Raw genomic sequence first — 27,591 nt, forward strand, 5'->3', positions numbered from 1 at the left:
GGCAGACCGGCCTTCAGGCTCTCTGCCTGTATTCCTGATGAAGGGCTTTTGCCCGAAACGTCGATTTTACTGCTCCTCAGATGCTGCCTGGACTGCTGTGCTTTTCCAGCACCACTAATCCAGGTTTAGAGGCGGTTCACCAGGATGGAGAAACTGAGCTCTAAAGAGACACTAGATAGGCTTAGATTGTTTTCTTCCAGGAGAGCAGAGAAGACTGAGAGGTGACATGATTGAGGTGAATAAGATTGTGAGGGATATGGGCACGTTGAATAGAAAGCAGATATTCCCCTATGTTGAGGGGTCAATAAAGAGAGGGCATTGTTTTAGAGTAATAGGCAGGAAATTCAGAGGGGATTTGAGAAAAAACGTTTTCACTCAGCCGGTGGTGGGAATCTGGAATCCACTGTCTGGAAGATCGTGAAGGCTGGAAATCTTATAATCTTTATAAGATATTTGATGAGCACTTCAAATACCATAGCATTCGAGGATATGAGCCAAGTGCAGGAACTGGGATTAGAGCACTTTTACTGGGAGTTGTGTTGGTGCAGAGTCAATGCGGTGAAGGGCTTTTTCTGTGCTATTTGAATCTTTGATCTGATTACCAATCAATGATCTTGCGGAAAACCAGGACAGAAATTCTGAAAGCTCTACCAAGAATTCTTCAACATGCTGCAAACAAGAGAATTATGGGGAGAGACAAAAAATACGAGTTCCTCTTCAAAATTGTGTAAATAGGAACAAGCCAGGGAATTATACTCCTGTTCATCTCGTTGGAATTGATATTGTGAATTAGTAACCCTTAGGCTAAAGGTAAGTGAATCAAGGCCAATACAATGGAACTCAAGAAGATCATGCCTGATTAACCCCCTCAAATTGTTTAAACATTTATAAGAAGAAAAGGAAATGCTATGGATTGTGTTTATATATATTTTTAAATGCATTTGATAGCATATCACAGAAGAGTGTTAATGAGAGGGGATGGATGCTGAAGGCGAAGCCAGGTGGTATTGAAAAGATAGAAAGTAAGCTGGAGGGCAGGAAGCAACAAGATAGAATTTGGGTAGATTCAATGTGGTGGCTGATGCACTGTGTTGCAAGTGAAAGTTACCTCTATACGTTGGAACCATTACTCACTTCACATTTGAACCATAATCAGTTCCATCCACCCAGCGCCATTTCCCTTCTTCAATGGTGTCATGGAGTCCAATCCAATAAGTGTTTTTCATTTTCTTTTGTAGATATTCCTTGGAGATAAATAACAATGAATCTGTGTTAGTCCATTTCTCTGTGGTCACCTTGTAATGAAGCATTATCAGACTTGCTTCCAGTGAACTGTAAAGTCACTGTATTCCCACAGAATTGCTTTTTGATGAGTGAGTGAGTGAGAGAGTGAGTGTGAGCAAAAGGGAGGCAACTAAGACAACATTATCCTGAGCATCACCACATTCCAGTCAAGGGGCAGGGTTGAGAAAGCAAGACATGCTTGTGAATCTGATGTGAGTTTCCCTCATGAATATTGGTCTCTGCCTCATTTTCCAGTCTAGTGACTCGAATGTGTTGTATATAGGTCTAGAAATATCTGAAAGGATTAATACTCGATTGACAAGCCCCACCCCCTTGGTGACAGTGTCAAATGGAATCTTGTGGGAAACAGACATAAGACTAGGTCCTCCCAGAAGTCTTTGCAGCAATGTACAGCCTTTTTATATAACCTGAAAATCATTGAAGAGATGCAATAAACACACAATAAAGAGATGCAGCATGATGTTCAAATGGTCTAATTCTGCTCCTACATCCAATAAACGATGACATATGTATTCTCTAAGACCCTTACATTAGAATTACTGGCTGCTCTTGCAAACAGTAAACCATGGAAACCCTGAATGAACACATACACTGGGAAGAAAAGAAGGCAGCTTTCACTGGTAATATCAGGGGATTGAGCTGAGTGACACTGGGGGACACTGATTCTGGACAAAATAGGGATGTTCTGTAAACATTGGACCAGAAGAAACATCCAAGCATAAGTCTAACAAAGACCAAAGAACAGTACAGTAAAGTGATGGCCTTGTGGTATTATCACTAAAGTATATATTCAAAAACTCAGCTAATGTTCTGGGAACACAGTTTTAAATTCCACCATAGCCGATGATTGAATTTGAATTAAATGCTGAGGGTGGCATGTGGCTCAGTGGTGAGCACTGCTACCTCATAGCAACAAAGACTGGGCGACTGTGTAGAGTTTTTTTCCATTCTCCCTGTTCTGCGTGGGTTTCTTTCAGGTGCTCCAGTTTCCTCCCACAATCCAAAGATGTGCAGCTTAGGTGGATTGGCCGTGCTAAATTGCCCATAGTATTCAGGGATGTGGGGGTTAGATTCATTCGCCAGGGGTAAATGTAGAGTAGTAGGAGAATGGGTCTGGGTGAGTTACTCTTCAGAAGGTTGGTGTGAACTTGTGGGGCTGAATGTTTCCACATTGTGGGGATTTTATGAAATACCACAGGAATAGATCTTTCGGCCCTCCCCCCCAAAGGCTTAGTGAGATGTGTTGCCTTTCTAAACTAAAAAACCTTTGCCTCTATGTAGTCTGTATCCCTCTGTTTCCTGCCTATTCATGTGTCTGTCTTAATGCTTCTTAAAAATTGCTGTTATGTCTGCTTCTACCACCTCCCCTGGCAGCATGTTCCAGGCACTTATCCCTCTCTGGGAATGGAGGGCTTGAGATGGGGCGGCACAGTGGTTAGCTCTGCTGCCTCACAACACCAGGGTGGCAGGTTCGATTGCAGCTTTGGGCAACTGTCTGTGTGGAGTTTGCACGTTCTCCCCGTGTCTGCGTGGGTTTCCTCTGGGTGCTCTGGTTTCCTCCCACAGTCTAAAGATGCTAAATTGCCCACAGTGTCAGGTGCATTAGTCAGAGGGAAATGGGTCTGGGTGGGTAGCTCTTCGGAGGGTCGGTGTGCACTTGTTGGGCCGAAGGGCTTGTTCCCACACTGTAGGGAATCTAATATAAAAATAGACTGGAAAAGCTATGATTTTTAAAATGGAGGATAAGAGGTTGAGGGTTATAAAATCATGAGGGACATGATAGGGTGAATGACAAGGGTCATTTACCTAGAGTGGGGGAATTCAAAATTAGGGAGCATATTTTTAAGGTGAGAGGAGAAAGATTTGAAAAAACATGACAGACAACTTTTTTACACAGAAAATGGTTCGTGTGTGGAATGAACTGCCAGAGGAAGTGGTAGATTCAGGTACAGTTACAACGTTTAAAAGACACTTGGCTAAGTTCCTGAATAGGAAAGGTGTGCAGGGATATGGGCCAAGCAGAGGCAGGTGAGACTGGTTTAGTTGGGAACATGGTTGACCTGGAGTGACTGGACCAAAGAGTCTGTTTCCCTGCTGTATGACTATATACTCTATGAATAGAATATACAATGGGTTCTTACCTTCTCCTCAGAACTGTTAATGACAACAAGATCAGCATCTATGAATTTACAGAATCTTTGCGCATCTTCCCAATTTGCTGAGTGAGGGGAAAAGTAGTAAAGTCTTTGCTTGTACTGGCTCCAACCCTTGATGCACTGGAAATGACTCAGAGCTGTGAAGATATTGAAAGAAATTGAAATACACCAGCTGCAGTACACCAGCATCTCACATATCTCCTTCACTGAGCTTCTGCACAGCTGGGACATAGTCTGTGGCATTTCTTTTACAGAAGTAATCTATAGCACTAAGAATTACATTGTACTCACTTACAACTACTTATGTTGTCAATTCATCTAACTGATTGTGTATGATCCATGTAGATTTAATACAATTACTGGGTTTTTTTGACATTTTTATGCACCTTTTCAATGTGAAAATGTTGGCATATGGTAAAATCACTGAACTACTAAACCAGAGGTTCAGGTTGATGTTTGAAGACTGTTATTGAGTGGCTGCAGGACATTCTGAAGGGGCAGGGAGAATCGTCTCAGTACCAGTGAGGTAGGTAACAGAGATAGGATGAGATCCTGCAAATGAAATATGGAGAGCAGGGAAATAAATTACAAAGCATAACCTCAAAACTCCTAGCAAACGTATCTCCCAGTGCCTTATTTTAATGAGGTCAAGAATGGGGGAATTAGCCAGGGGAATGTGTGGCTGGAGGGATAGTGTAAGGAGTTTATATTCCTAAGGCATTGGGACCGGTCCTGGGCAGGATGTGTCCTGTTCAAGCTGGACCTTTGCAGCAGCAAGATCAGTATTCTCGAAAGCAAGTGTGCTAGTCCACTGGGGGAGGACTAACTGAGAGTAGCAGGGGAATAGGAACCTGAGGGGGGAGACAACAGTGAGGGTAAGCAATATGGAAAGCAAAGATAGAAGAGTAGAAAGAAGAGTGAAAGACATAGAAAACAGGGGCTAGTAGCAACTAGGGCCATGGATATAAAAAAAGTATAAATATGTCAAAAAAAAAAACAAGGCTAAAGGTACAGTATCTGACAAAAATCAGCTAACAGGTGATTTAGGGAAAGGATAGGTCCATTTAAAGACAAAGGAGGGAATCAATGCATGACGTTAGGCCACTGTTGGTATATTGTGTGCAATTCTGGTCTCCTTCCTATTGGAAAGATGTTGTGAAACTTGAAAGGGTTCAGAAAAGATTTACAAGGATGTTGCCAGGGATGGAGGATTTGAGCTATAGGGAGAGGCTGAACAGGCTGGGGCTGTTTTCCCTGGAGCGTCGAAGGCTGAGGGGTGACCTTATGGATGTTTACAAAATTATGAGGGGCATGGATAAGATAAATACACGAGGTCTTTTCCCTGGGGTCGGGGAGTCTAGAACTAGAGGGCACCATTTTAGGGTGAGGGAGGAAAGGTATAAAAGAGACCTAAGGGGCAACTTTTTCACACAGAGGCTGGTTTGTGTATGGAATGAGCTGCCAGAGGAAGTGGTGGAGGCTGGTACAATTGCAACATTTAAGAGGCATTTGGAGGTATATGAATAGGACGGGTTTGGAGGGATATGGGCCGGGTGCTGGCAGGTGGGACTAGATTTGGTCGGCATGGATGGGTTGGACTGAAGGGTCTGTTTCCATACGGTACATCTCTATGACTCTATAAACCAAAGGAAGTGGATGAGGTCTTGAATGAAGACTTTGCATCAGTATTCATAGATAATGAGAAGGATTATGGAGGGATCTGTTGATATGAAAGAGAAGGTGGTTTTGGGTGGATTGAAAAAGCCTTGAGGTAGATATGTTCTCAGGGCATGGTGGAATCTATTCCAGGATACTGAAGGAGGCAAGGGAGGAGATTGCTAGGGCCTTTGCAGAGGTCCTTGTATCCTCTTTAGCCACAATACTGGAGACTAATCAATGTTACTCTTTTGTCCAAGAAGGGTAATCGGGAAAATCCTGGAAATTATAGGGCAGTAAGCCAGCAATGGTAGAGTTTTGGGAAAGCCTCTTAGGGATAGGATTTAGTCACGTTTGGAGAAGAATGGATTTATTAGGAATAGTCAGCATGGCTTTATGGAGGGGAGGTTTTGTCTCATAAGTCAGTTTCTTTCAGGTCGGGATGAAGATGATTGATGACGGTAGAGCAGTTGATGTTGTCTACTTGGACTTTACTGAATATCTCTCATGGTAGGCTAGTCCAGAAGATCAAACTACATAGGATCTACAGTGAGTTGGCTTGGCCATAGAAGGCAGAGGGTACTTATGGAGGGGTGTTTTCTGACTTGAGATCTGTGGCCAAGGTTCAATGCTGGGATCTCTGTTGTTTGTAATATACAGCTAAATAATTTCAATGAAAATGTAGGTGGTCTGCTTATTAAGTTTGTAGCTGACATGAAAATTGTGGATTGAGGAAGGACATCAATGGATGAAGCAGGATATGGATCAACTGGAAAGTTGGGCAGAAAAATGCCAAATGGGATTTAATCTCAACAGTTGTAAGATGTTGCATTTTGGGTGATGTAACAGAAGAGGAAAGTATACAGTAATTTGCTGGTACCTTAGGAGTATTGATATACAAGAGGAATTTGTGATTAAGTCCATGGCTCTCTGAAAGTGGCAACACAAGTGGATAAGATGGTAAAGAAAGTGTACAGCATACTTAATTTTCTCGTTCAGGGCATTAAGTATAAAAGTTGGCAAATCATATTGCAAAAGTATAAGACTTTGATGAGGCCACATTTGGAGTATTGTGTGCAGTTCTGGTTACTCCACTATAGGAAGAATGTGGAGGCTTTGGAGAGGGTGCAGAAGGAGTTTACCTGGATCATACCTGGATTGGAGTGTATCAGCTAGAATGGAGAAACTGGACAAATGTGGATTGTTTTTGCTCAAAGTATTGCAGGCTGACGGCCAAACTGATAGAAGTGAAGAGGAATAGATTAAAGGTTAAAGGAGGTGTGTGAGGACAGTTTGTTACACAGAGAGTAGAAGGTGCCAGGAATGCGTTGCCAGGGGTGGTGATAGAAGCAGGTACAATATCAATGTTTAAGAGGCATTTAGGCAGACACATGAACAGACAGGGAATAGAGGGATACAGACCATGTGCAAGCAGATGGGATTAGTCTAGAATAACATTGTGGTTAGCACAAATATGGTGGTTGAAGGGCCTGCATATATGCTGCACTGTTCCATATTCTGTCTTACATTTAGCTGAGGAGAGTGAGAGTGAATTTGTAAAAGGATCGTTGTCTTTGAGAAATCAGATTTACTGATAAAGTAACTGAAAACATTGATGAAGGAAACTGAGTAAATATTGTATCAAAAACAATCTGAATTTGCCACATAAAAAGCTGGTTTATATACTTTATGCAATTGATATGGAGTAAAGCTTTTCAAACTTGCCATTGAGAATGACGATATTTGATTGCAACAGGGCATTTGGAATTGGCAGACAAAGGGCAGATTGGATTAACTGAGAATATGAAGTGATGCACTCTGGAGGGAGTAAGAGAGAGATCCAAAGATCAGAGAAGCTAAGGGTTTTCTTCTTGGAGAAAGAGAGACAAGGGGAGATTTGATGGAGATATGAAAGATTATGATGTTTCAACAGATGTTCAATAGATTTCTATAGATTTGGGCAGAGAAATAGCAGATGGAGTTAAAGTGGACAATGCAAGGTGATGCATTTTGGGATGTGTGAATTACACAATGAATAGCAGAACTTTAGGAGAATTGATATACAGAGGGATCTGGACATACAGATCCACAGATCTATAAAGTGGCAACACACATGGATAAGATGTTCATGAAGACATATTTGGTCATGATAATGAATTTAAAATTGGCAAGTTATGTTACGGCTTTACAAAACGTTTGTTAAGCCATATTTGGAATATTGCATGCAGTTCTGGATGCCACACTATCAGAAGGACGTGGATACTTTGGAAAAGGTGCAGAGAAAGTTTACCAGGATGTTCTCATAGAATTCTCGTAGAATCCCTACAGTGTGGAAACAGGCCATTTGACCCAACTAGTCCACACCAATCCTCAGAAAAGTAACCTACCCAAACCCATTCCCCTACCCAATTAGTGTACATTTAATGCTGATTAATGCACCTTACAATTAACCTACATACTCCTGAACACTATCGGCAATTGAGCATGGCCAATTCACCTAACCTGCACATCTTTGGACTGTGGGAGGAAACCGGGGCACCCGGAGGAAACCCACACAGGCACAAGGAAATGTGCAGACTCCACATAGATAGTCGCCCGTGGCTGGAATCAAACCAAGGTCCGGGGCACTGTGAGGCAGCAGTGCTAACCACTGTGTCACCTGACCTGGAGGGTTTTATAAATGAGGAAAGGTTGAATAAATGTGGATTGTTTTCACTAGAAAGGCGGAGGCTCAGGGTGGCCTATTGAGAGTTTTACGAAATTATGAAAGGGACAGATAGGGTGGATAGTCAGAAGTCTTCTCCCCACATTGGAAAGGTCAACTACAAGAGGGTATAGGTTCAAGGTGAGAGAGGGAAAGTTTAAGGGAGAAGTGCGGGGAAAGTTTTAACTCAGAGTGTGGTGGATGCATGGAATGCTTTGCCAATGGAGGAGGTGGAAGCTGCCACATTAGCAACATTTACAGTGCACCTTGATAGACACGTGAACATGAGGCGAAAAAAGAAACTCCGAATGGGCAATAAGTAGCGGGTCTAAATAAGGATGAGGAATCAGCGTAGGCTTGGTGGGCCGAAGAGCCTGCTCCTGTGCCGTATTGTACTGGATTGAGTTGTTAATTAGTTCGACAAAGAAAAGCTGTTCCTGTGAGCAGAGAGCACAAAGCAGAGATTCCCCAGATTTGGCAAAGATGCTGGGAGGATGTGAGGATAAAAGCGAATATACAGCAAGGGGCATTGTTTGAGTAAATACCTGGAATTTCAAACTTCCTCAACATAAATCACAAAGTGTCTAACACTAAATCCCAACTGCATTATAACCAAACTTGGACATTCTTGTCTAGGATCAAAGATAAATTTGACAGTCTCACCAGGAATGCAAGGCGCTCAGCTGCCATTGCCCCAATTACTGAGCAACTCTAAATCTGTATGTAAGGTACTGGTGACTTTGCTCTCCTATAATATATCATACCCAGTGCAGTTCAATACCCAGGCACATCCCTGAATGGTAGCTTCATGCCACAGGATGTGTGTCCAGGATGGTAATACAGTCCTCAAACTGCCACATGCTGCTATGACAGCACACCACCTGTCCTTTAATGTTGATGTAAACTTACTTCTTCAATTTATTAAATTTAATAATTTTCTCATTTTAGTTCTATTCCTGGACTGATTAAAGCTACCAATTTACTAAGTTGGTAAAATAACATGATGGCGAGTACAGTTTCTGAAAAGCCTGGGATAATGTTTCTTTCTTTTGTCATTGAATTCTGAGACCCCGCCAGAAGTAGATACAAATATATTTAGTAATTAGGTCCAGTGATATGAGTGCTGAGTATTATTTTTCCATCAGTTTCCAGTAGCAGCATACTGATGATGGACAGTACAATCACTGAGGGTTTTAAACTCTCTGATGGATATTAAACTTACTCTCCTTTAGCTGTGAAATTTCCATCTTCAGTTGAGTTAATGAATTTCTTGCTGCCTCAGATGTACCTGGAAATGAAATTGGAATAACCCTTAAGTCGTGTGTCTCTGTTTCTCCAAGAGATCATTATGATTAAATTTCCTTTGATAATAATGTGATCAAAAGTATCACTGTTAAACCTGACATAAAAATTCCAAAGATTTCCTGTTTTTGACAAGTACAAAGTTTGAATAAAATGAAAAGAGGGAAAGACAGTTATTTTATGCAAAGCTTTTTTGAACTGAAAGCAGAAATTTACAAACACCCAGTAATCAACAGGTTTAACTCAACAAAAGAGATGAATGGCCTCAGAATGTCCCTATTGGTCATAATGAACTTGGGAGCTCAAAGGGGCAGAAACGATTCAGAACTTGTGGAACGTTTCAGAGAACACCTCTGGGACACCCGGATCAACCAGCCCAACCACCCCGTAGCTCAACACTTGAAGAAGCTCAAAGGGGCAGGCCATTTAAACACAACATTTAGTTGGGACAACAGTTCTATGTTATATATTATATGCCGCAGCTTTCCAACCTTATACACTGAGTCTGTTCTAACTTACCTTAAGTAATGCTACTTAAGGCAGCTAGAGATACATTAAATGTCTATCCTGAAGCATGTCACACCGAATATTCTTCTGATTAAAACCTATTGTTTTTAGGAAATGTGATCTCTCCACTCCAGCACATTGCTTCAGCAGCAGTTTCTCATGGGAGCAGCCATCTTCAATCGCTTCATCAATCAACCAGACTTGGACATATCCCATTGTTGCCGTATCTGGGAGTCAATGTCTTTGAGTTCCTAACGGAACCCAAGAGCGGCTCCAGAATTTTATAGTTACAGGAGGAACCACACCATTACCAGCTCAGGATGACTACACTTGGGTAACAACAGTGTTTGTTCAATCATTACACAGGGAGATAAGAGCCAATCATAGTGAAGTGGGACTGGACTCACATTTGGGCCAGACCAGAAAGGACGACAGATTTCCTTCCCGAAAGCACACTGGAGAACCAATCAAATTACATCACAGTCAGAAAATAACAGGAACATTTTTACAGGTGTCACAAAGCTGGTCCCTTTCTCAAAGCAGATCCTGTTCCTCAAAGCTACTGTGCCTTGTTTTTTTTTCAGATGGGTCGTTAAACAGCCCAGACTCTGAAGCGGCTAAGTTGGTGCAGAGATGAATGGTTACTGAGGCCCTTTTTGTTTACCCCTAAACAGATGATACCTCAAGCTTAAGACTTTCATGTCTTAAGGTGTAGTTAAGAGGGTGTGGCCTCTAGCCTTTAACTGTGCAGTTCAGTTCAGAACTTTAGTTCAGCACAGCAGTTGTATGTGTAAAGAAAGGCTGGGTACTCTCTCTCTTTGCAAACAGTAAGTTGCCAGTGCCATGTTTTACTGTTTGTGCTAAGGGATGTCTGTACTGGGACTATTGCAAGTATTTTAGGAACAGCATCATTAAGTCAGGTTTAGATAGGATAAGTTATGCGGTATTCTGTTTTCTGTTCTTTGTGTTTCACTCCATAATTTTGTAAAGAAATCTTGTTTGTTTGTAAGTTAGCTGGCAGTCGACCCAGCTAACTTACACCGGGAATATCCACTGTACATCTCGCAAAACAAATAGCAATGATACGGTCTGGGCTACCTGCTTAAAAATGTTTTGAATAACACAGGTAGCAAATTTGTCTTGACAGAACTTTTAAGATTTTTCATTGATATCTGTGATTCCTCAGAAGCTGATGTAAATATATTTACTAACTGGAGCGAGTGATATGTGTGCTGAGTATTATCAATCCATCAGATCATTGTGTCATCATTCAGATGATGTATGGTACGAACACGGAGTGTTAAAACTCTCTGATGGATATTAAACTTACTCTCCTTTAGCTGTGAAATTTCCGTCTTCAGTTGAGTGAGAGTATTTCCTGTCTCCTCATGTACACCTGGAAATGAAATCGAAACAACTCTGAAATTCAGATGGTACTGTTTCTCCAAGAGATTGTTATTACCAGATTTCCTTTGATAATACAATAATACCTCCGATTACATTAGAATGCTTGACATAAAAATCCTTCTGTTCCCTACAGGTATGAAGTTTGATAAGAGGAAAAGAGGGAAAGGCACTCACTTTATGCAGGTAAAAACAATGACTGTAGATGCTGGAAACCAGATTTTGGATTAGTGGTGCTGGAAGAGCACAGCGGTTCAGGCAGCATCCAAGGAGCAGTAAAATCAACGTTTTGGGCAAAAGCCCTTCATCAGGAATACTCACTTTATGCAAATCTCTTTTGAACTGGAAGCAGAAATTTACAAGCATCTAACAATTAATACGTTTTACTCAACTCATTGTACATATCTGACCTTATTGTATGCTGGTGAGTTTGCAATGAAAAGAAGCAGTTCAACTGCTCTAAATCTAGGATAGGATGCACTCATTCTTTTCCCTTGCCAAGATACCAGAGTCTAATTGATATTCATTCATTCAACCAGAAATTATTTTGAGTTCTCACGTTCAGCACAAGACTTTGACCCGAAGGGAAAGCAACATGCTTCAGATAATAAAATGAAAGAAATTTCAGTTCAAGACCTATATATCAGTACAGAATTATAATAAATGCAGCTCTTGTCTAACCTTTGTTTTGTCAGTGTGAATTGGCTATAACACGATTGATGAATTATGAACATTGTTTGCCTAACGCAAACATTTTACTGAATGGGTAAAACGGGTTTCCCTAAGCATGATTTTCGACAGCGTGAGGTTGCAGAGAAACACAACTGTCGCGTTATAGCAGCATGACCTGTATTTCATTTTGAATTCATACGTTGTGATCAAACTAACTTTGTCTACTAAGAGTCGCACATCCTTAGAAACCAACACTTTTAATATACAAATATTGCTGAAGAATTATACATTTTGTCAATTTTTCTTTACTGTGCATTCATCTCAACATTCACAAGAAGTAGCAATTCAAGGTCAAAATCATCATTTATACAGAATGTGAGGAGAGTATTGATTTGCAATCAAGTGAAATCTGATTAATAGAGGTTCTGCCACACAGTAAATTTCAAGACTGAAAGTTTCAACAAAAATTGCCTTTTGTCAATAATAATTGAATTCTGTATTATCAAATATCCATTTTAGTGTACAACTCTGAAGGGGAATCTGAAGGACCCAAATGTACATGTGTATAGATCATTAAACATGGCAGGACAGCTTGAGAGAATGCCTAATAAGTATCGCATATCCTTGGCTTTTTGAATAGAGGTATGGAGGGCAATCATACAAACAGTGTAGATGACAATATAAAATTACAAAGCGATACTGATAGATTCAGTGAATGTGCAATGTAGGCAAGTGTGAATTATCCATTTTCAAGAAAAACAGGACAGATCGGAGTATTTTGTAGGTATCCAAAAAGACTTGGAGGTTCAGATGCATAGATGTTTAAAATACCACAGACTGATGCAAATAGCACTCAAGATGGCTACTTGAATGCTCGCCTTTATATTCCGAGGTCTGCAGTATAAGCATAGTTATGCTGCAGCTATACAAACCCTGGTTATAACCTACCTGGAGCAGATCTGGACAGCACAACTTAGGAAGGATTTATTGGCTGAGGATGAAGTTTAATGTAGGTTTACAAGAACGATTTCAGGGGTCAACATTCAAGGACAGATTATAGAAATGAGGTCTCCTTTCTCTGGAATTTTTAAGGTTAAACAGTGAGCTGATCAAACCCTTCAAGACATTTCAGTAACAGGAAAAGATAGGGTAGTAGCTCACTGGTTGGAGATTCTACAGCCAAGGGGTATAATCTAAAAACTGGGGCCAGACCATCCAGAAAAGATACTAGGAAGCACTTGTCCACAGGGAGGGTGGTAGAAATTTGCAAATCTCTTTTAAACACACAAGTTGATATTACATCAGTTGTTAATTTTAAATCTGAGATGGATAAATATTTGAGAAGCATAAACACATGAAATCATATCCCACAAACTGAGCACATCACCAAAAGACAGATGAGAGCAGAGTTTGCACAAACTTTCATATGGCCTTTAACAAGGTTCTGCATAGTAGGCTTTTGGTGAAGTTAAACTACACCGGATCCTGGGGAGCTAGCCAATTGGTTACAAAGATAACTTGAAGGTAGGAGACAGTGGGTGGTGATGGAGGATTATTTTTTGGACTGGAGGCCAGAGACCAGCAGTGTTCTGCAGAGATCAGTGCTGTTTCCACTGTTGCTTGTCATTTATATAAGTGATTTGGATGAGAATTTAGGAAGCATGGTTAGTAAGTTTGCCAATAACACAAAATTGGTGTATAGTGGACAGTGAAGGAAGTTATCTAGGATCTTGATGAAATCGGACAATAGGCTGAGGAGAGATAGGTGGGGTTGAATTTGAATAAATGATAAGTGCTTCATTTTGTTAAGACACACAAGGTAGGATTTATGCAATTGATGGTAGGGTCCTGGGTAATGTAATCGAACAGAGAGACCTTGGGGTTCACTTAGATAGTTCTTTGAAAGTTGTATCACAGGTAGACAGGGTAGTTAAGAAAGTATCTAACTTGCAAGTGTGTATTGCTCAGACCATGGAGCAAAGGATTTGGAATATCTAGTTCCGAATGTACAGGATGTTAGTTAGCCACTTTTGGAGAACCGTGTACAGTTCTGGTCACTGTGTTATAAGAAGGAAATTATTAAATTGGAGAGGGTTCACAAAGAATTTACAAGCATGTTGCTGCGACTGGAGAGTTTCGGTTATAAGAAGAAGCAGGATAGACTGGGTTTTTCTTCACTGGAGCATAGGAGGTTGAGGGGTCTATAGAGTTTTATTAAATCATCAGGGCATAGATAAGATGAATAGCAAAGGTCTTTTCCCTGGGTTAAGGGAGTTCAAAACTAGCTGGGATATATTTTGGGTCAGAGAGAAAGAGTTAAAAGGGAACCGATGCAACCTTTATACACAGAGGATGATTCATATGTGTAACAAACTGCCAGAGGAACTGATAAATGAAAGTACAGAACCAGCAGTTAAAAGACATTTGGACAGATACATGAATAACAGAGGTTCGGGAGTTCTGGGCCAAACACAATAAAATGGGATGAGTTTAGTTTGGAAAACTTCATTGACATGGACAAATTCAACTGAAGGATCTGTTTCTGCATTTTATTACTCTCCAATTCTTAAAAGAATGATGGCCTCAGAATGTCCCTGTTGATTGTGATGAGCTTGGGAGCTTAAATGGACAGGCCATTTAAACACGGCATACTGTTGGGAAAATATCCCAATGTAATGTATTGTATGTTGCAGCTTTCCAAGTTTATACACTATGTTCTAACTTGCCTTAAGCAATATTACAGTATGTCACCAGTTTATGTCCCTGGTTAATTAGGGACATTAAATGTCCCACCTAAATCACGTCAAACAAAATATTCCTCTGACTCAAAACATCTAATTGTTAGGAAACGTGAGTCCGTCAATCACAAATGCTTTCCCACCATTCACTGACTTTGACGTTTAATTATGTCTCCACCCCAGCACATTGCAGCGGCAGTTCCTCATGGGAGCTGCCAAACTCTATTCACCATCAATCCCCTCATCAAATCAACCAGGCATAGACATATCCCATTGTTCCCATATCTGGGGGTCAATGTCTTAGAATTCCCAATGGAACCATCAAGGGTGCCAGAATTTCATAGTTTCAGGAGAAGCTGCACCATTACCAGCCCAGGATGATTACGATTTGGGTAATAACAGTCTTACCTCCCTCTGCCATTACTGAGGGAGGTAAGAGCCAATCATAGTGAAGTGGGACTGGACTCACATTTGGTCCAGACCAGAAAGGACCTGAGACTTCCTTCCCCAAATCACACTGAAGAACCGATCAAATTACATCACAGTCTGAAAACGGCAGGAACATTTTTACAGGTAACAGATTTTATTCGCAGGACCTTAAGATTTTTTTTAATGAGATCTGGGATCCTTCAGAAGCAGATACAAATATATGTTGTAACTGGGACCAGTGATATGAGTGCTGAATGTTATCAATCTATCAGATTCCAGTATTAACATTCCGATGGTGGATGGTACAATCACTGAGGGTTTTAAACTCTCTGATGGATATTAAACTTACTCTCCTTTAGCTGTGAAATTTCCATCTTCAGTTGAGTTAATGAATTTCTTGCTGCCTCAGATGTACCTGGAAATGAAATTGGAATAATCCATTAGTCATATGTCACTGTTTCTCCAAGAGATCATTGTGTTTCGATTTACTTTGATAATAATGTGATCAAAAGTATCACTGTGTCAAGCTTGACATAAAAATTCCAAAAACTTCTTGTTTTTGACAAGTATTGAATGAATTTCCTGTCTCCTCAGATGTAGCTAGAAATCACAAAAAAGAGCAATTCATAAATTCACATGGTAATGTTTCTCCAATAGATCATTATCACCAGATTTATTTTGATAATACAGTAATATTTCTGATTACATTAGCACTTGAAATAAAAGTTCCATAAATGTCCTGTTCCAGACAGATATGAAGTATGAAAAGGGGAAAAGAGAGAAAGACAGTTACTTAATGCAAATCTTTTCTGAACCGAAAGCAGAAATTTACAAGCAGCCACCAATCAAACGTTTTCCTCAACCCATTTTACATATCCGAGCTCATTGTACGCCAGTAAGTGTACACTGAAAAGAAGCAATTCAACTGCTCTAAAACTGGGATACGGTTCACTCATCCTGGGATCCTGGGATTGTATTCATTGGAGTTTAGAAGATTAAGGGGAGATCTAATAGAAACTTACAAGATAATACATGGCTTGGAAAGGGTGGACGCTAGGAAATTGTTTCCGTTAGGCGACGAGACTAGGACCCGTGGGCACAGCCTTAGAATTAGAGGGGGTAAATTCAGAACAGAAATGCGGAGACATTTCTTTGTTTCCGTTAGGCGAGGAGACTAGGACCTGTGGGCACAGCCTTAGAATTAGAATTAGAGGGGGTAAATTCAGAACAGAAATGCGGAGACATTTCTTCAGCCAGGGAGTGGTGGGCCTGTGGAATTCATTGCCGCAGAGTGCAGTGGAGGCCGGGAAGCTAAACGTCTTCAAGGCAGAGATTGATAAATTCTTGATGTCACAAGGAATTAAGGGCTACGGGGAGAATGTGGGTAAGTGGAGTTGAAATGCCCATCAACCATAATTGAATGGTGGAGTGGACTCGATGGGCTGAATGGCCTTACTTCCACTCCTATGTCTTATGGTCTTATGGTCATGCTCTTCCCCTGCTGAGATAGCATATTCTAATTGATATTCATTCATTTGGCCAGGAATTGTTTGAATTCTCATGTTCAGTGCAAGACTTTGACCCAAAGGGAAAACAAAATGCATCAGATAATAAAATGAAAGAAATTTTAGTTCGAGAGCCAGTCAAAATACATTGCAGTCTGAAAACAGCAGGGACATTTTTACAGATGGCAGATTTCTATTGGCAGGATTTTAAGATATTTTCAAATTCTGAAATTACAACAGTTCCATCTGATCTCATTCTCTCTGGATAATGAGTCAAGCCTGTGGGTTATTCATCAGTCAGATAGTTAAACACATACATATATGTATCTAACATCATCCTCACCCCATATCTATTTGTGATAGCACTGGTAGGAATGACTGTAGTACCAGGCCTGGTAGCAATCGATTCCTTCTCGGAACTGCTATTGTACTGAGTGGAATGAATAATGTACAGATCTCTCAGATCAAAATGGGGCATCCATGAATGTGTTTGTGGACGATCAGCTGCAGGAATTGTCTATCTCACCACAGTCTGTAACTTCATGGCCTGGCATTTCCGTCTCTACCAAAACCACCAAGATAGAAGGACAAAGGGAGCAAATACATGGGAACTTCATCACCTGTGAGTCCCTCTCCAATCCATACACTGTCTTAACTTGGAATCTGAACAATGTCACTGTGTCAAAGTCCAGGAGCTCCCTCTCTAACAGCATTGTGTACGTCCCTCCAACTCGGGCACTGCAGTTTTTCCAGAGGTTAGCTCCATCGCTATTTTGTCCAGAACAATTTGGGATGAGTAATGAATGCTGGTCTGACAAGTGAAGCTCATATTCCTTGAATAAATAAAAAGAATAACTACGGATTGTTCAGTGTGGAGTGTGGATGAGTAAATCCGGAATAGCGGAGCTGGAAATGTCAGGTCAAGTGAATTAAGCTACAACAGAGGGCATTTGGAAATTCTTTACTCCTCCATGCATTGCTCAGTCATTGCTGGAGTTTTGGTTTTGGAAGACTCAGCTTATAGAGTCTTGGATCCAATTGAGGCTGCAAAGCTGAGCTCAAGGTGAGAGAGGGAGACTGTCTTTGATGTTGAGGAACCATTTGACAGATTCTGATCATAAAATCATTACAATCAGGCCCTCAAGCTTATTCTGCCTCTTTAACAAGTTCATGGGTGATCTGGGTGTGGCCATAAGGCTAATTCCGAATGACCTAGGCGGAAGTGGGTACTGCAGATGCTGGAGATTAGAGTCAAGATTAGAGTGGTGCTGGAAAAGCACAGCAGGTCAGGCAGCATCCGAGGAGCAGGAAAATCAACGTTTCTGGCAAAAGCCCTTCATGGGGAATGAGACTCATGAGCTCAGATGCTGCCTGACCTGCAGTGCTTTTCCAGCACCTCTCTAATCCCTACTTCCTAATGACCCTCCATAACCTTTGACCTCTCTCCAGATCAATAATCTGTCAAACTGAGCCTGAAATGTACTTAATGACTGAACCTCCATTTCTCGCTCAGCAAGAAAATTCCAATGAGTAATGATTTCCTGAGGCAAGAAATTCCTTCTCATCTCCATTGAGATACTTTATTTTAAAACTGTGCCTCAAAGATCTCCTTTCTCCCACAAGGAAAATCACTCCCTGAGTGGCCACCCTGTAAAGTCTTCTTAGAATCTTTTGGATTCAATAAGATCACCTCTTATTCATTTAAATTCCCGGGAAGATAGGTCCAACTTGCTGCACTATTCCTCTTATGACATCCCAGTTATCAGCTGAGTTAAACTTCTCTCAAATGAATTGATAAGGGGGATCAAAGGTTATGGGGCCAGGTGAGAAGGTGGGCTTAAGGCTGTAATCAAATCAGCTGTGATCTTGTCCAATCGTGAATCAGGCTTCAGGGCCCAATCAGCATCCTGCCGAATTTGTTTCTTCTAATGTTAACTGCTGTTTTCGGAGAGACTTGGTAAAGTTGTTGGTGTGAATATGAGAATAAGTGACATGGAATATGAGGTACATCTTTTTTCCCTGGCTGATTCCAGGGATAGAGGGGCTGGCGTATGAAGAGAGATTGACTGGGTTAGGATTGTTTTCACTGGAATTCAGACGGGGGAGAGGGGATCTCATGGAGACTAATAAAGTTCTAACAGGGCTAGACAGGGTGGATGCAGGGAGGATGTTCCTGATGGTGTCTGTGTCCAGAACCAGGGGTCACAGTCTGAGGATTTGGGGTGGACCATTTAGAACGGAGATGAGGAGACATTTCTTCACCCCAAGAGTGGGGAGCCTGTGGAATTCATTATCACAGGAAGGAGTTGATGTCAAAACATTGAATGTATTTAAGAGGTGGCTAGATGTAGCACTGGGAGTGAATGGGATCAAAGGTGTTGGTGAGAAAACAGGATAAGGCTGTTGGACGATAAGCAATAACTGTGATGAATGGTGAGGCAGGCTTGATGGGCTGAATGGCCTCCTCCTGCTCCTACCTTCCATTTTTCTATGTTGCTATGTTCTCAAAACTGCTTCCAATGCAACTAATTCTGCCCTAAACTGAGCAGTACATTTTATAGCGAGGGTGATGGTTAATGCCTTGTACAGTTATAGCAAGAATTCCCTATTTATGTGCTGCATTCTACAATAATAAAACAACATTTCATTTGCCTTCCTTGTTATTTGCTGTCGCTGTGCGTTAAACTTTGTGATTCATGTACCAGGACACCCAAATCGCTCTGTACCTGTATAATAAAATAAGGAATGGTGGCTGTTGGAATTCTGAAACACAAACAAAAAAAACTGCAGGAACTGGCAGCACCAGTGGAGAAAGAAATAGAGTAGTCAAATAGAATACATAGTTAGATTCCAAAACACATCTGGTATGATATTGCACATAAAGGTCCTTAAAAAGAAACCATAATTCAGGTACATCACATAATTCAGGTACATTTGAAAGTTGCATCACAAATGATACAGGGTGGTTAACCGTACGTATAGCACGCTTGCCATCATTGCTCAGACCATTGAGTACAGGAGTTGGGATGTCAGACTGAACATTGCTGTGCAGGACATTGGAGCACTGTGGACTGTTCTGATCACCCTACTAAAGGAAGGATATCATTAACTTGGGCAGAGTTCAGAAAATATTTACAAGGATGTTGCTAGGACTAGAGGGTTTCAGTTAGAAGGAGAGGCTGGATAGGCTGGGGCATTTTTCCAATGGAGCCTATGGGGTTAAGAGGTGACTTTACCGAAGTTTATAAAATCATGGGAGGTAGCAAACATCTTTTCCTTGGAGTGGAGAGTTAATAATGTTTTTAAAGTAAAAGAAAGATTAAAAAGGAGCCTGAGGGGCAACTTTTTTCACACAGAGGGCGGTTCATGTGTGTAATGAGCTGCCAGAGGAAGTGATGGTTGCAGGTACAGTAACAAGATTTAAAAAGAATTGGGCAGGTGCATGAATATGAAAGGCTAACAGGGATATGAGCCAAATGCAGTCAAGTGAAGCTAGTTTAGTTTGGGAAACTTGGTTGGCATGGACGTGTGTTTCTGTGCTGAATGACTCCATAATGCTTTGACGCTAGGTAAGTATATTCGCATGTATAGAGAATTGGTTAATTAACATAAAGGCAGTGAGTTGGGATAAAGATCCCAGCAAAGGCCCCTATGGAACTTCACTACTAACAGCTTGTCAAGTCAAAACTGAGCCATTTATCCTCCTACACTCTTCGTGACCAAACTTTAATCCATGATGATATGCTACCCGTTCACCATGAGATATTATCTCCTTATTTACTACACAAGATGACTGGAGGCTAAGTACTAGGTTTTAAGGGAAGTGGTGTTGTTATTGCAACACTACTAGAAGGGCTTATGCCTGAAACGTCGAGTCTCCTGTCCTTAGATGCTGCCTGAACTGCTGCGCTTTTCCAGCAACACATTTTTAAGTAATCTCAAATGTCAGGTTAATGATGGGGGTCATGGATTTGGATCCCACTAAGGCAGGTGATGACATTTGATTTTAATTAATATCTGGAATCAAAGAAATAACCTCAAAAGGAACCATGTGACACTGTGAATTATTGTACTCATCTGGTTCATTGCTGTGCTTTAGGGAAAGAAATTTGAAGTCCTTACCTGGTCTGGCATTCCCAGCCCACAGCAATGTGGTTTATCTTAACTGCCTTCTGTGCAATGAGGCATGAATAAAAAATACTGGCCCAGCCAGTGATACCCATATTCGGTAAACAAGTAAAAACAAAACTCCTACTACGCAGTGGAGCAAACATTTCATTCCAACATCCTTCATCCAAATGGGACCATCCTCTGCTCTGTTATAGAGTTCAGATAGAGTTAAAGAGTTTCAAAAGGACCTGAACGTGGTCCAAGGATGATTGCTAGAAAATGACTAAAACATCTGAAAAACAAGACAACTCTTAGAATACAAGAGAAAGATCTGTCAGACTGAGATTTCACACTCACCATTATCTTTCAACTGGGTAAATTCCACTCTGAAGTCAGCATGTGATGCCTTCATTTCACTGAACAGCTGTAAAACTGCAATAAAATGTTGGATTTACCATTTATTCATAAAGACTGGGTTTGCTTGAAGTATCACTCATGGAGTAAAGTATCACTCACTTTTGAGGCTAACACTTGGTGTTCCTAAATTAAACACAAATCCACTCTCCTGTCTATCCTGGCTAGGATTGTTGAAATCTTCCTCTCCCATTCACATTACATACCAATGAGAGAAAGTTCAGTCACGGTATCACAGGAAACACAGCTGTGTCAAGGTCCACTTGTGTTCCTTGGGTCATTGCGTGGGAACGTAACGACGCACAGTGAGTGAAGACTTGAAATTAAGGGAACTCGTACACAAAGAAGCTGGATATAAAAGGCATCCAGCAGACTCAGACAGGTGCATTATTATGAGTAGGAATAAACCTCAGGGAAGATTTTGAGGAAGTAAGAAAACAAGGGAGTATCAGTGAATCTGATTGATCTGAATTCCAGAAAGTATTTGATCAGGTTAGAGCTAATATTAAAGCTCAAGGAATTGATGATAAATTATTGACCTGGTTTAGAAGTTGGTTGAGTAGAATCAGACATGTGCTGAAGTTGGGTGCAAGTGACCCACAACGAACTATTCTTAAGTCTCAAATATTCGACATATTTATTAATGATCAGATGGAGAGGCATTTATTAGGCAAGCCAGCTACAAAGGTTGGTGCAGACAGGAGCGGGATACCACAAAGATATATTGATAGTGAGTGGGTAATACTCTGGCAGGTGGATTTGATGCAGGGCATGTTGAAAAGCAATCATTTTGGACCAACATGTGAAACAGTCTCCCATTTAAAAAAATCCTATGTAGTGTTTAGGAATTTTTATTCCCCAAATAAGATCAAAAATGAACTTTCAGATGAAGGTGGGAGCAGTTATCCTGATGTCATCAGCAGGTGTCCCATGTTCATCGGCCACAAGGATTCAAACTATTGACACAGAGTGAAATGTCAGCCCCCAAGATAGAGTTCAGAGATTGAGGACAATCTTCATCACATGGCAATGCTTGTCAGATTGCTGTCTCCTCCGAGTGAAAGCATATCATTGGCATCTAGATCGAGAAATTGAAGGTCGAATCACTTATATATTTGTCTTTACACACACGCACACATAGACAAACATAGACAGAGTCAAATCATGGAGGGGGTCACTGGAATAACAGTTCAGAAAGCCATTGTTTACAGGATGTGTTGTGATGACCCTTATGATTCTTGTGCTGGTCATGAAACTGTTTCTCAGTCATCCTTCACCAGATGCTTCCACTGGTTTACAAGAGGGACAGGCTGGCAGGTTCACACATCAATTAAAAGTCACAGCTTATAGGATTACAGCTGCTTCCTGCAGAGAACAGAGAGAGCTCCTGGCTGAGGGAGATCTGATAGTTTCACTGTAACGTGTTCCCAAATTCAAGCATTGATGATCAATGATTTGGAGATGCCGGTGTTGGACTGGAGTGTACAACATTAAAAATCACACAACACCAGGTTACAGTCCAATAGCTTTAATTGGAAGCACTAGCTTTTGGAGCAACGCTCCTTCTTCAGGTGTCCTGTTAAACCTGTTGGACTATAACCTGGTGTTGTGGGATTTATAACTTTGATGATCAATGATATGAAGCTGTGTTGTCATCAATGATCATGGTGATCAAGGAGACATGGAAGTTGGACTTCCCTCATAGTTTATTTGCCTCACTCATTGCCTTCCCATCCACTTCTCTGTCACTGATCTACTGCAATGTAATGTCTGTTTGTAATCTGTGTATGCCTTTAACTTTATTTCTTATTTTCTAACTTATTCTGTGAAACACTGCAAGGTAATGTATGATTTTTTTTCTCTTTATTTCTTTATTTTTGTCCAAGATTTGAACGTAGGTACTTTGTACCTAAGATGGTGCCGTGAGGGGCAACATTGTAAACTTTTCACTGTACTCCTGTACTTGAGTACAAGTGACAATAAACCTAATTCTAATTGTGCCACTAGCCCACGTGCTCTCTCATCTCCCAATATCTAACTTGACCCTACACTGATAAATGTGGGAAGGTCCTCACATATGGGTTTCCTCCGGGATGTGGGAAGGTCCTCACATATGGGTTTCCTCCGGGTTCTCCGGTTTCCTCCCACAGTCCAAAGATGTGCAGGTCAGGTGAATTGGCCATGCTACATTGCCCGTAGTGTTAGGTAAGGGGTAAATGTAGGGGAATGGGTGGGTTACACTTCGGCGGGTCGGTGTGGACTTGTTGGGCCGAAGGGCCTGTTTCCACACTGTAATGTAATCTAATCTAAAAAAAAATTCCAAAATCTAAATGACCTCATCTAATAGTCAATGTTGCAAGGTTTAGGATGACAGTTGCCTCTAAAGGCAGTTGATCATTCATAGGAACTTTCAGATTGTTTATTAAGTTTATTAAGGAGAAGCAGGTTAAAGGTGAAACATTTGTTAATCAGACAAAAATAATATACAACCCATGACCATCGAGGATGGATTACTGACAGCAGAGCATGGACAGACTGTTGGAATGGAAATGTGTTGATCTCATTAAGGATGTGGAGGCAGCATTCCACACTCTAGCCTCGTTAACCAGTGAAAGCATTTGGAGAAGATTGACTGAGGAGCAGCTTTCTGACCAGCACAAGAATCATAAGAATCATCACAATCAATCCTGTGAACAAAGACATCTTGCCTATTTTCCCAGTGATACCTCCAACCACAGCCCTGACTAAATGTGTGCATGAAGGGAGCAAATAAGGGATTACCGCCACACAGCCTTCCTTTTCCTTAACTATCCCAATCCCATCCCATATCCATTGACCAGACAGTCAGGAGTCAATAAGTTCCACAGATTCAAATATCACAAAACTTACACATTACGATTGAAGTGCCTAGAATCACCATTGACAACAGGCTGGAGAGACCGAGAAAAATGGAGATGGCCAAAGGTGACCATTTTCTTCGGACAGGATCTGCTGATCGGACACCATGTTCTGTAAAATGGAAGGGAAAGTCATCACTGAAACGATTAGAGGAACCCACCTTGTGAACATGACTCCAAACATTTCTTGTTTGGTGCTGGAGAATAGGTAGAGATACCAACATTACTGACAATGCTCGAATTTTGAAACATACCATGATTAGACACGTCAAATATGCATTTCTTCAGTTGAAGAACATTCAATTAAAAAGCAGTTTAAGGAGCTAAATTGGATAGGAAATTGAAATGAACCAAGTTACCTGAAGGGTAAGCCAGATAGGTTTTTCCTGGCACACAACAATAGATTCATGATCATCATTAATTCCAGATTTTGTTTTCTTGAATTCAAATTCCAACATCTGCTGTGGTGACATTTGAGTCCTTGTCCCCAGAACATTACTTGAGTTTCTGGATTAACATCCCAGCAGTAATACCGCTGGGACATCACCTATCCGAATCTTCACTTCAAGATCTTCTTCACACATTTTGCTATCATTTAAAGGGATGGTCATGGCTGAGGATAGACAGGGATAGATGAGGGTGGTCCTTAATTAATTATTCATATTCAAATTCAATGGTTCTTCTGAGTTCTGACAAACTTTCTTTCTTGAGAAATGATCTTTTGATTTTATTAATTGAGCTGAAGATTAATAATGGAAGAATCATAGAGTATAGAAGAGGCCATTTGACCTATCGAGTTTGTAAGGTCTGAAGTTTATGACTATTTACACTAGACCCACTTTGCTGCAGTAGGCCCACAGCCTTGAATGTTATGGCCCTTCAAGTGCTTTTTAAAGATTGTGATGTTTCCTACCTCACCTACACTCCTAGACAGTGCATTCCAGATGGTCACCACTCTCTGGATGAAAAGTCTTTCCCTCAAATCCCCTCTAAACCTTTCACTTTAGAACTATGCCCCTTGACTAAAGGGAACAGCTGTTTTTTTTTAATTTACTCTATCTATGCCTCGCGTAATCTTATATACCTCTATCAGGACCTCTACAAATCTTCTCTGCTTCAATGAAAACAATCTGTGCTTATCCAACCTCTCTTGGCAGCTGCAATGTTCCGTCCCAGGCAACATCCTGGTGAATCTCCTCTGCACCCTCTCCAGTGCAATCACATCCTTCCTATTAGCGGTGACCAGAACTGCACATAGTACCCCAGCTATGGCTAAACCAAAGTTCCATATAGATGCAAGCATGAGCTGCCTGTTCTTATAACCTGTTCCATGACTGATCAAGTCAAGCATCCCAGATGTCTTTTTAATGATCCTGCTGACCTATTCTGCCACCTTCAGGGGTCTGTGGACAAGCACCCTAAGATCCTTCGATACCCCTGAGCTTCGGAGTGTCCTGCTACTCATTGAATACCATCTTTTCTTATTTCTTCTTCCAAAGTACATCATTTCGAATTTCTAAGGGTTAAATTCCATTTCCCACTGATCTGCCATCTGCCCAATTGTTTATATCCTTCTGCAACCCAATACCTCCCTCCTCACTGATAACTACCCAGACAACCTTTGTGTCATCCACAAACTTATTTATCATCACACCCCCAGCCATTCTGATCTACTCCATTTGTGAAGATGACAAACAAAGTAGGACCCAGCCCTGATCCCTGTGGTAAACCACTGCACACTGGACTCCATTCACACAAACAGCCTTCAACCACCATCCTCTGGAGGACAAGGGCAGCTGGAGTGGGATTCTTAATAAGCCGGCAGCAGTGGCCTGGCCTGGCAGAAGAACAAGAGACTCCTGGTTGTGGTCACAGTAGGCCAGACCTGGGGATCGCCCAGTTATCAGTGAGGTCATAGCAGCTCCTGGTTGGGGTAGTCCCTGAGCTGGGGACTCCCAGTTATCGGTGACGAGATGGTAGCAGCTCCTGGTTGGGGTAGGCCCTGAGCTGGGGACTCCCAGTTATCAGTGAGGAGGTGGCAGAACCAGAGCAAGTTGCAGGGCGAATGTGGGTTTAGCTGGAGTCCCAGTATTGGCAGTATTGGCAAGGTGGGCCCAGTGATGAAGAGATGGTGCCTAAAGAGTGATAAGACCTACATTTGTGGGTCTGGCATAGACAGTGGTGAGGCGGTGGAGGATGGTTGGTGGTGCAGATGTCCCTGGTGAGCCAACTCAGGGCTCATGCCTCATGGTCGAGGTAGTGCAATGAGGCTACTGAGTCTTTCAGTCATATCTTTTTATTCTTAAACTATTCAAAATGGTGCTGGTTTGTGGTGTCAGACTTATCCTTTCACTGTATTTTACAGTATTATTCACTGTAAAATGCAAGTAATGGTAGTCCATTCAATACAATTCTATCGCTAATCTCTAAGCCAATTTCGTGATTGTCCTGCACAAAAGTTTGCACTTTTGCTTAGACAGTTGATATGTAGCACTGGGTCAAAGATTTTTTAGTCGGAGCAAATGTCCTATTTGGTTTTATTCACTTGGTGGTCACAGGTTTTCAGCAGTTGTCTTTTATTTTTATAACACCCCAAAGGTTTGACACTGCTACACATACCCAGCATCTGTTCTCTTCTCAGTGGGAGAGACGGACCAGTTTGTTCAGCTGGTGCTCATTAAATCAGGAGGAGTTCAGGAATGGGTTAATCTCCCCATGAACCGTCAGTGTACAGGAGGACTTAAATAACATCGAAACAGCATGTCTGATCTTAATCTCCCGACCACTAGCAGCTTCTTTTCATTGCCTAAACCCTAAACTCTGCAATTGTCTTCCTAAAATTCCGTGCCTTTGCCTTCCATGTTTTAAGACACATTCCTTAAGATCTAAACTTCAGTGAAAATGTTGCAATCATTTACTGGTTATAGCAAGTAAGAAGGCATTATGCTTATTCCATCTTTCTGAATGTGCAGTTCCGCTAATCCCAATCATTTGCCATTTTTCAGCAGCTCTGTAGTGTTTATTGTTGTCTGTAGCGATGGTCTATTATGAGGTTTGGTGTCAAATTTTGTTTGACAATCTCCTTGAAGCAACTTGAGACACTATATTACTGAAAGGTTCTATATTCCTGCAAGTTATTCTTGAATATCCACACAGACGTGATTTGAACTCTGCTAACTTAAATGGGATAGCCAGATGCATGTGCGAAAACCATTGGATCATCATTTTGTGCTGTTTTTATGTAGGATCAAAAATGTCTGATGCCCTGTCATACTGTGTTACTGCTATACTATACTGAGAAGAAGCTTATTAATTTCCATTTATATTACATCTCAACATATTTGAAGGACAGTTATGTTTCAACGAATCAAAACTACCATCCAATGACTGATTCCATTGAAAGCAATTGGGCCACATTCTGGTGGCCGAATGCTGTCCATCATTCGGCAAGAACATGGGTTGATAATACTATTTATGGTACATATTCTAAATTCTGTCATTATGTTCTGTTTGCAATACAGAATTCCTTTACCCAGAAATTACCTTGACCAAATCTGACTACAGCAAAAAGACAATTATCCTCTCAGGATCTTGGTATTAAAATGTGAGCAGTTATGACTATGCAATGGAAAGGCTAATTATTCTATTCCTTTTCACTTTATGTGGACAGTAGTTTTTGGCGACAATTAATGCAACCCTAACTTGAGAGATCTTGTATTGGGTACTTGAAGCATCAAATTATTTGGCCAATAAGCTGAAATAACTGGAGGTGTGACTAATGTAGGAAAATTG

General features: G+C 41.1%; 1 protein-coding gene across 3 annotated transcripts in view; it reads right to left on the reverse strand.

Annotated features, from left to right (window-relative positions):
- The window catches only part of LOC122552434 (CD209 antigen-like protein C), a 44,140-nt gene that overhangs the window by 12,903 nt on the left and 3,646 nt on the right, over window positions 1-27,591 (reverse strand). For 2 of the 3 annotated variants that reach the window (XR_006312396.1, XM_043695164.1), the window contains exons 2-8: window positions 23,792-23,911; window positions 20,846-20,920; window positions 15,223-15,288; window positions 10,961-11,026; window positions 9,044-9,109; window positions 3,447-3,598; window positions 1,135-1,244 (exon numbers count right to left, since the gene is read on the reverse strand). Coding sequence is in view for 2 of the 3 variants with exons in the window: in XM_043695164.1 (XP_043551099.1) it covers window positions 1,135-1,244; window positions 3,447-3,598; window positions 9,044-9,109; window positions 10,961-11,026; window positions 15,223-15,288; window positions 20,846-20,920; window positions 23,792-23,911 (655 nt within the window). In the remaining variant the exon portion in view is untranslated. Of the gene's footprint in view, window positions 1-1,134; window positions 1,245-3,446; window positions 3,599-9,043; window positions 9,110-10,960; window positions 11,027-15,222; window positions 15,289-20,845; window positions 20,921-21,004; window positions 21,112-23,791; window positions 23,912-27,591 lie in introns of those variants that run through there. The other variant, XM_043695166.1, reaches the window with a different exon arrangement.

This window comes from Chiloscyllium plagiosum, chromosome 8, assembly GCF_004010195.1.
Source record: "Chiloscyllium plagiosum isolate BGI_BamShark_2017 chromosome 8, ASM401019v2, whole genome shotgun sequence".
NCBI lineage: Eukaryota > Metazoa > Chordata > Chondrichthyes > Orectolobiformes > Hemiscylliidae > Chiloscyllium > Chiloscyllium plagiosum.